The sequence below is a fragment of the Alligator mississippiensis genome, chromosome 11 (assembly GCF_030867095.1).
Source record: "Alligator mississippiensis isolate rAllMis1 chromosome 11, rAllMis1, whole genome shotgun sequence".
Taxonomy (NCBI): Eukaryota; Metazoa; Chordata; order Crocodylia; family Alligatoridae; genus Alligator; species Alligator mississippiensis.
In genome coordinates this window covers 52,257,882-52,268,241 of record NC_081834.1, presented here as the reverse complement: position 1 = coordinate 52,268,241, position 10,360 = coordinate 52,257,882, and the positions used below count along the sequence as shown (strand labels likewise).

Here is a 10,360-nt window from a genome sequence, read left to right as displayed (position 1 = left end):
TGGATAACCATGGAGCTCTATTGTGCATTTCCCAAGACAAAGTAGAGGGCAGTGGGGTGTACCCAGGTGCTACTATATGGTACTCCTTTTAATTTTGGCCTGTGTGCTGCAAAACATTACAAATACCAACTATAATATCTTTCCAAAGATAGATAGGGCAGAGGTGGCATTGAGGCTTAAAGCTGGTACCATGCACCAGAGACTGGGTCCCAGGAGCACAAAAAGTGTTAGTATGCTTTTTTGAGAGATGCCCAGGAAAACTGCTTCCAGTGTCTTGGGCTACTGGGCTGGAAGAGAGCGCCATTAATTAAACAACAATCCCTACATGAAACAAGCCCTTTACTTGTTGGTTAACCAAAGGTAAAAAGCAGATTTTGCATTTGTCATTGATGATTGATTGTACCACGATGTGTCCTGCAAAGGGACAGGAAAGAGGCATTGGAAGCAGGGGGTGAAAGGCTACCATCAGCAGCTCTGCCTGACAGTCCACACAGCTGGTCCCTACAGCCCCTGGATGGACTGTAGCAGAGGCGGTCCTGGGAACTCCCCCATCCAAGGTTAGCTGTGGACAGCAGTGGCAGTGGTCAGGACCCCTCTTCCTTACCTGTCCTTCTTTGGTTGCTAGTGGCCCCAAGCGGGCATTGGTGGGGAAATTTTGGGATCGGAGGAGGCAGCAACCCTGCAACTCCCCACCACCCACTCCTCTTCCCCTCCCACCCCTTCCCTTTTATGCCTTCCCTATTCCTCCCTCCCCCTGGATATCCTACTCCTTTCAACTGTTTTCCCGCCCTCCCAGCTTTTCCCAATCTCACCAACCTATCATACAACTATTCCCAGCTCTCAGTCCAGGGCCACTAAATCCTGGATGATAACTACTCCACATGGGAACAGTGCCTCCATGGGATACTGAAGGACCGCTTATTGGTGATTTGATCTCAAAAGTTACTCAGAAGTTCATGAAAACCCCATGAAAAACTTGCTAAAAGATAATCCTCATCAGAAATGGATTTAATACAAGACATCTGAAGGACACTTAGCATTTGTTAATGAGCCTTAGTGTGTGATCATTGAAGGTTTAAGTGCTCTTTATAGGATTTATTTTGAATGTGTTATTTTACCTGTGTTGTCATCTGAGATAAATACAGCTAGATAAGGATTTTTTTTTTTTAATTATCAAATCAGGCTGATTATTGTGAATGTTTCTAATGATGTTATATGAGCTTAAATTGATCTGTTTCTGTATTGAGGGGGAAAAATGACCAGCTGTATAACTGACCTTCCAAAACACCTTCTGCAGGGTTTCACAGATCATCCCCTATATGAGAACTGCTCCAGGAAACTGTACTAAGTACATGGATTAGTGATGGCAGACACTATGTCCTAGCACACTGCCTGGAAGGTGCTTGGTTTGATAAGGAACATGGGGTTCATTTTTCTACTTGTACATAAATTAGGAAATTACTGGGACAGGTTACCCAGAGAGGTTATGGAATCTCCATTCTTAGAGATTTTAAAGATCTGACTAGACAAAGCTTTAGTTAGATCGATCTAGTTGGGGATGGCCCTGCTGTGAGCAGGGTTTCATAGATTTCATAGACATTAGGGCTGGAAGGGACCTCGGAAGATCATCCAGTCCCGCCCCGCGCCCAAAAGCAGGAAGTCAGCTGAGGTCATAGGATCCCAACAAAATAAGCATCCAATTTTTAATTGAAGGTGTTCAATGAAGGCGCTTGAAGCACCTCTGATGGCAGGCTGTTCCAGACCTTGGGGGCTCGGACAGTAAAGAAATTCTTCCTTATGTCTAGCCTGAAACAGTCTTGCAGTAGTTTATAACCGTTCAACCTCGTCATCCCTTGGGGCGCTCTGGTGAACAAACGTTCCCCCAGATACTGGTGGTCACCCCTGATAAACTTATAGGTGGCCATCAGATCACCCCTGAGCCTGCGCTTTTCCAGGCTAAGGAGTCCCATAGCTCTCAGCCTGTCATCGTAGGGTCTGCTTCCCTGACCTCTGATCATGCGCATGGCTCTTCTCTGCACTCTCTCAAGCTTTTCCACACCCTTTTTGAATTGTGGAGTCCAAAACTGGATGCAGTACTCCAGCTGCGGCCTCACCAAGGCTGAATACAAGGGAAGAATGACGTCCCGGGATTTGCTTGAGAAGCATCTATGGATGCAAGCCAGCGTTTTGGTCGCTTTACTAGCCGCAGCATCACATTGAAGGCTTATGTTCATCTTGTGGTCAGTCCTGTCCCCCAAGTCCCTTTCATCCATAGTGCTAGCCAGGGTAGCATTGCCAAGCCTATAAGGATGCTACAGGTTTTTCCTCCCAAGGTGGAGAACCTTGCATTTATCAGTGTTAAACACCATCAGGTTCTCGTCCGCCCACTTGCTGAGCCTGTCCAGGTCAGCCTGGATCACCCGCCTGTCTTCTGGTGTGGATGCTATGCCCCAAAGTTTCATGTCATTGGTGAACTTGGCTAGTCTGCTTCTGGGTGTTGGATTAGATTAGCTTCTGAGGTCTCTCCTAAGCCTCATTATCTTTCTTTGTATGATTCTAAATTCTGGAATAGTATAGTTGTTTCACTGAGTTAATTTAACCATGTAACGTCCAAAAAGAAAACACCTGTGTTCCTCCTTTATTGTGCTATTGGTAAGCTATATAATATGAGGTTGACATCTTCCACTGAGAAATTGATTGAGACATAAAGTACAAATAGTAGGCCTGTGCGAAGTGGCGAGTATTTGCTTCGGATTCAGATTCAGCCTATTTGTGCGGGCAGTGATTTGATTCAGTGATTAGAATCACTGTCCCAAATCGATTCAGCCAAATCAGATTTGGAGATTCGCCACCGCCAAATTGGCCCCATACCCTGCCCCCTCTCCAAACCCCATCAATGGCTGCCCCCCACCCTCCGCCCCAGCTCCTAGCCCTTTGAAAAAAAAAGCCCTGCAATCACCAGCTGCTACCACGTTGGGGGGTGATCCCTGCTGCCCCGGCTGGCCCATGCTGCATGCAGGGCTCTGCCACAAGCCCCCAGAAGCCCCAGTGACTGCTGCAGCAGCCAGTGATTGCGGGACTTTTTTTTTTAAAGAGCCAAGAGGTGAGACAGCCATGGGGGGCAGGCTTGGAGAGTGGGCAGGGGCTGGGGGGCTCATGAATGAGCCCCCCACACAACATGGTGAAGTGCGGGGAAGTGAGGATTGCTACCCACCTGGCAGAAACCAGTAGGTAGGGGCTGTTTTTTAAAGGGTTGGGGCCAGGTGCAGCAGCCATGGGCGGGGAAGGGGTGGAGGGGCTGGGAAAGTGTGCCAGGGTTGGGGTCGGAAGCACTCCTTGGGGGCTGGCAGGGGATGCGGCCTGGCGGGGGTCCTCCCATGGTCCTGTCCCCACTCCACCAGCCCCCCTCTTCCACCCCCTACTTACCAGCATGGATTCTGGGTCCAGCTCTTTGTGGCAGCGAGCTGGGACTCCCCAAATCTCCAAAGCTCTCTGAATCTTTTCCAAATTAATTCAGAGAGCTTTGAATTGATTCAGACCTTTTCACTGCTTTCCTGATTCGAGTTGGATTCGGAGATTCGTTCTCTGAATCTGGCTGAATCTCCTCCGAATTGAATCAGCACCTGAAGCTTCTCACTGCACAGCCCTAATGAACAGACTTTGTATACTAACCTATGTGATTACTTCACATGTTTTGGGGGATGCCAAAATTAGTAATGGGAAGGAACAATCCAACCTGAATAAGGTCTTGAAGGTTTAGTAGAGTCCACGTTATACAAAGTGATGTAAGATTTGTTGCTAATGCTGGCAACACAAGACACGGTGTTAATACTGGCCATGTTTACACAGGACGCTGACTGTGTAGTAGCCCATGACTACTGTGCAGGAGTGTCACATGGCAGGAAGTGACAAAATGCTACTGTGCAGTAGTCATGAGCTACTGAGCAGTCAGCATCATTAAAGAGCCATTCCTTGGCATGACCGTGCAATAAGTCTGGTAACTGCAGTCATTTACCACTTGTTTATAAGAGTACTAAATGACTGCACAGTAACAACTGCACAGTCAGCATCTTGTGTAGACATAGCCTCTGGCTCTTAAATAAGAGAGCGTCACGTACCATATATTACATTCATATGCAGAGCAGCAAATTGGATCAATTCCAGTCTTCTACAGAAGACAGAGAAGATGCAGGTGGTAAAATGTGTGGTCTAACAGAGATATGAGAAGAACAGTTATATTTTTGCCACTTACTATCTGGCTGCAAAGTGTAATCCTGACTTCTCACTCATCCTAGGATAACACAATCAGATGCATTAGCTCCAGTCAAGTTACTTCTCATTTATACTATGGTTAATGAATGAGGATTCAAGACCCAAGACTCCAATGTGATTTTTTTTTCCTGGTGTATAGTAGCTGAATGTGAAGAGAATCATATCTATTGACTCTACGAATTTTTACCTGATTTTCACCTTGATGAATGAGAGATATTTCAAGTACTATAAAATGTTACAGTACTCACATTCCAAGGTATGGTTGTTCCTTAAAATGCAAATGCATTGACACCATTAAAGCTGAGTGTGATTTGGCACAAGTGAATAACATTTATTTCATAGCTTTTTGGACCATTTTATATTCACTATGCATGAATATAAATAGCGAGAGGGTGCAAAACAATGGTGAATTGAAGCCACACAGCATAAAGGTGGGTTGATGGAGTAAACATATCAGTCAATGGGAAATTAGATTACTGAACTTCCTGTCATCTCTAGCCTACTAATTGAATGTTTGTCTGCTTAAATCTATAATTGTATTTTTTCTATGAAGTGGTTAAATTTAACTGGCTGTTTTGAGCTCTCCCTCTCTCCTTGCTTTTCAAGGAGAAAGGGAGGAGGTTGTAATAGATCACAAATCATTGTTACAAAGCACTTTATAATTAACCCCCCAAAACAAACAAACAAACAAACAAACAAACAAACAAACAAAACCAAACACTCCCACAATTGTTACCATATTACCATATATAAAGTAGGTGAGACCAAGGGTCCTTGGTCACTGCAATATTTGCGAATTTGCTAGGGCAAAATATGCTCAGATGTTCCTAGGACTGGGACAATACCTGGCACCACAGAGGAGGACAAAAACCTCAGTGCTCCCTGTCATTGTGATCTTAAAATATTATTCCGGACTAACTGGATAAATTGGTTTGAGTAAAGGGAAGACCCACCAGCTGGATGCCAAGAAGGTTTCTAAGTATCAGGGGGAGCACCAGCATCCCTAACAAAACTTCCCTTTGTCTCTGTTGCCAGTGTTCAGTGATTCAGATGGAGGGAGATAGCAGGAAGAGCGGTGGGGGGAAGAGAAAAGAAAATAAACCTTTTTTGACACTTACATACCCAGGGGAATTCTGTTCCTGAATATATAGCCTAGTGCACATGGATGACTATTTGCAGTTATATAGTCCCATTGAATTAATCATGTACACTAGCAGCCAAAACACATACACACACTTTCTGTATGCTAACCCACTGAGCCACGCAACCCAGCCCTCCTCTCTGCCTTCTGTCCTCACACATCTCCCATCTATCTTGCTCTCATGTGCCTCAGCATTGCACTAGGAAGTAAGAGGTGCAGGGTTCAACTCCCCACAGGTAAATGTAGCCTAAAAACAGCATCCTTCCACTTCCTAGGTGATTGTCTCAGCCACTTAGCTACTTGGGGTAAAAGATTGGAGGCACTCCACACTTTGCCATGGTGTGTGGGATGGCAGTAGGCATTCATACATAACCAGAACCAGAATTCCCTGTGGGACCTAAATTCCAGAAATGGCTGCTTAGATGACCAGGATTTTTTCAATCTACTGCATGGTTTAAAGAAACTTTAAAAAAAGCTTTTGAATGCAATAATTCTTTATCTGGCCAGAGGAGCAGAAAAAAACAGAACGTCCCCCTTTATCACATTTTGTGATAGATGCAAAATGCTTATTCTTTTCATGATTTCATTGTTCATGAAAACTTTTCTTTGTAACATACCACTGCTAGTGAAACATTTAAGCAGGGAACGGTTCTTATGTCCAGGATGGAATCTGTAAATAGGGAAACAGGATATTCAGTCTCAGAAATGTTACTCATCTAATGGTTTGGTTCATTCTCACGTAATGTAGGTTATACAGGTTTACATTTGTGTTTTGAAAGAAGGTGAGCAAGATCATTAATCTATATTTCCCACATGACAGATGAATATCATATCTCTGATTTGTTGGTTATTTTATAGTGATGCTCTTTTCTCACTGTTTTCTGGGTAAAAAATCAGATTAATCCCTGTGTTGTATAGGAAATTGTTTTGAAGTCCCCCAAAATATTTAAAAGTTCTGTTCATCAATCTTTTAGAAATGAAAGAGGTATATTAACCAAATTGCAGTTATAGTTATTTATTTATTATAGAAATGCTATAGATCAAACCACATCCTTTTATGTATAAGTATTCAAACAATAAACCAAAGTATTATAATAAAAGAGAATGGACTGTTCCAGTGAAAACCCACACAGCTATTATAGTGATGAGTATATGGACCAGACCAGACAGGAAAGGAAGTTACTATAAGACAGTAAGTTACTTATTTATAGAGATGAATTATAAATTCCTATATGGAGCAGCAGACATGTGAATTATTATAAAGACTGTAACCATGAATATTAGCTAAATATATTATTAGGATTATATTTCCTGGCTTCCTGCATATGAGAGAGAGATGCAAAATGAACTGAGTTGAAAGGAAAAAAATATATTTACTTACTGAAACATGGCTTTAGCATCAGTCACTCACCCCCTCCTTGCTTACTGCATTTCTCTTCAACTTAATGGCAAGACCCTGCTAAAAAATGATCCCAGTAGTGCACGACTGCATTTCACTGCTCTTCTAAGGGCCTCTTTGTCCTCCTTGTTCCTTAGGCAGTATATGATGGGGTTTAGCATTGGGGTCACCACAGTGTAGAATACAGACACCAGCTTGCTGAAGTCTGCAGAGTCAAGGGAGGCTGGGCGTGCATACATGTATATCAGGGTACCAAAGAAGACGGACACCACAACCAGGTGGGAGCCACAAGTAGAGAAGGCTTTCTGGCGCCCTGTGGCCAAAGCCATCTTCAGAATGGTGACAATGATAAGGGCATAGGAAACCACGACTGGGACAATGGAGCTCACAAGGACACTAGTGGCTACAACAAAGTCAACTGTTTCAGCCTCATGTGGGTCCACACAGGAGAGTTTCAATAAAGGTGACATATCACAGAAGAAGTGGTTAATCTCATTGGGCCCACAGAAAGACAGTTTACACAGTGAGATTAGAGGTGGAATAATGACCAGAAAGGAACCTACCCAAGAGCACAGAGCCAGTCGAAAGCAAACCCTATCATTCATGAGTGTTGGATACTGCAGTGGGTGGCAGATGGCTAAATAGTGATCACATGCCATGATAGCCAAGATAAAGCACTCGGCAGTTGCTAAGGAGATGAAGAAGTACAGCTGGGTGATGCAACTGGTATATGTGATAGACTTGTCATTTCCCAGGAAGACTTTCAGCATCTTGGGGATGATATTGGAGGTGTACCAGATTTCCAGGAAGGAGAAATTGCTGAGATAGAAGTACATGGGGGTGTGGAGACGTGAGTCTACGTGTACTAATATGATGATGAGAATATGTCCAGTCAGGGTCAGGAGATAGATGGTCAGGACAACAAAGAAAAACAAAAGTTGCAGTTTTTGAAGACTGGGAAAGCCCAGGATGATGAAATAAGTAGCCACTGTCGCGTTCTCTGTTTCCATTGCCATATAATGTTTGCTCTGTTGTTATGGACATAGGGAAGACAACAAAAAAATATTAGGATTAAAATAACCATGTGATACATTAAAATGTCAAGAATTTTAGAAATGCGAGAGGGAGAGGGAGAGATTGAAAGAATCCCCACTTTAAAACTGAACACACAGGGACACTGAGAGGTCAAATTATTCGTTCCAAGACATATAGTATATTAGTGACACAGAAAAGAATAAATAACATTCCTACTCCTAATTTCCTATATAGAAATGATCAGAAATCTTCCCTGAAGTTGAAAGGGATCTCTCTTTTATTAGTGTTTGTCTGGATCATCTTACAAATAAGAGCCCCTCACCACCCACCAAAAGCACTTTAACGGATTGGTATACAGTGAGCACTTACCCTTTCTCCCATTTTTAAAGTGTAGAGATGTTGCTGAAGTATTTTCTGTCTTCCACAGATACACTTTAAATAATGAAATGAACAAAAAGAATGTTGAGATCTAGAAGCGCAGTGTGATAATTAATAAATCTGAGAGGTTAAAGACAAGTCATGTGTCTCTTTAAGCTGAATTTCAGAATGCCAGAGGAAAAGGTTTAAGAGTTGAGCAATGACGTTTAAAATCTCAGCATGGGTAGAGTATGGTGCATTGAATTTCTCTTAATATCCTCATGAGCATCTGATATCTATAGAAGCATTGTCTTCTCATCAGTTGATCTCCCTAAAGAATCAATGATCACTAAAACCAATAGCATTTACACTGGGAGTTCACAGCTTCAAGGTGGTGTCTGAGAGCAATGCTTAACCATTGGTCTAGTAGTTTGAACATTTAAATGTGGGAGAAACAGGTTCAAAAGCCCTTTGGGTAATGGTGTCCTTGGAACTGGGTTTCCTCCTTCTATGCAAGTGTCCTAAGCACTGGGTTATTGGGCTACAAGATGCAACGTTCCTCTGCAAGTGTATTTCCAATCGATACAACTGCTGGGTGATTTTCTTTGACCACAAGGAAAATAGTATGCCAAACTGTTCCCAAGTGTCAAGAACTGGAGTTAAGTATCCAAATACTTGTGATATAGGCACATGACAAAAGATGAGATTCATCCCCATGTTTTTAAATGTCTTTAGCAGTCCTAACATGCAGAGGTGGCTTACGTGGACGTTACATATCTTAATGAACCACATTGCTGGGACCCGCAGAAGAATTTGCCAGTAACAGTTTGTGGGAGAGAATAGCAGGCCTCCCCCAAGCTTTTGATTATCCTGGCCCACACTACCACTACACAGCTGCAGTCACCACTACCTAGAATCATAGAATCAGAGAGAGAAGCAGTCCTGGAGGGGGACCTCTAGAGGTCACCTAGTCCAAACCCCTGCCTGAGGCAGGATCATCCCTATACAAACCATCCTAAACACATCCAAAATCTTAACTCTTCATAAAGCTACTGTCAACCCTGCAAAACACAAGACATAAAACCTTAACCTGCCACACACACAGCAGGGGAACCACTGCAGCCTATATCCTACTTCTATAAAAGGTTGTTAATCTATGCTCTAGAGGACCACATCCCCTGTTTCATAGGAAGGCAACCCCACCCTGCATTGTCCATACCAATCTGACCATGGGGTAAAACTCCTTCCTGACCCCAAATATGGTGATTGGTTTCATCCTGAGTGACAATGTTTTAAGGCTAGTATGATCTTGTTTTATAAGAGTAGGCCCATTATTTTTTTAGGCTCCCCATAGCGTTTGGCAGACAGCTACCCACCCCACTGTGCCAGGCCCAAAACCACACTTCTGGCATCTCCCCTGGGGAGCCCACGTCCGGCTGTCCCCATTCCTGAAGAACACCCACAGGCTTGTAGTAACGCTGCCACCACCTGGGCACTGGTCTCTGTTAGGGCTCTGTGCAGCCCGGGGTACACAGATCCTGCAAGTATTCTGGGTGCTTTCCCCACAGTAATATTTTGGGGTGCTTCTTTCCACCTGAACCATCCAAAGATAGCCTCCTGTAATGGAGGAAAGTAAAGAGCCAAGCACGCCTTAGCCAGCTGAGCAAAAGGACAAAAACCCCTGTCTCTCCCCTAAGAAATTCACAGCCAGGCATGCTGTAACCCAATACATTTTCTGATCGGTGAGAGTGAGAGTTGGGGTGTGGGTGGGGGGTAGAAAAAGGAATGAAGAACACTTTGAGCAAAGCAAAATAATTTGAATCTTACAATTATGGGCAAACGGACCCTTTTAATTTGTGACTGAATTACTTAGTCCTATTCTACTAGCTGGTTTCCATGTGCTTAGTTAAAGATTCACCCAGAGATCTTCTGGAGGCTCGTGGCTTCTGTGTTCCAAAATGCTGGTGGAAGCAGAGAGAGGACTCCCCCTCCCCTCAGGAATTTTTATAGCCCAGTCACCTAGGTGACCAAGTTGAACCAAATAGTAGCAGAGTGAAAATCAGAGGAGTAGCTGGAATGTCCCAATCCAGGGACAAACAGAGGAGGATTACTTCACATAGTGTACATGAGGACAGGGCAAGTTAAAGTTACTTTTC

The 10,360-nt window shown here is 43.6% G+C and overlaps 1 protein-coding gene across 1 annotated transcript; it reads right to left on the bottom strand.

Moving 5' to 3' along the window:
- Positions 1 to 6,850: 6,850 nt before the first annotated feature.
- On the bottom strand, positions 6,851 to 7,828 carry LOC132243673 (olfactory receptor 6B1-like). Its single transcript, XM_059714064.1, has one exon. It carries the CDS (start codon positions 7,826 to 7,828, stop codon positions 6,851 to 6,853), a length of 978 nt encoding a protein of 325 aa, XP_059570047.1.
- Between the last annotated feature and the right edge of the window lie 2,532 nt (positions 7,829 to 10,360).

What these genes read in the sequence shown, in the direction of transcription:
- LOC132243673 (XM_059714064.1), bottom strand. Translation starts at nt 7,828, where the DNA reads ATGGCAATGGAAACAGAGAACGCGACAGTGGCTACTTATTTCATCATC.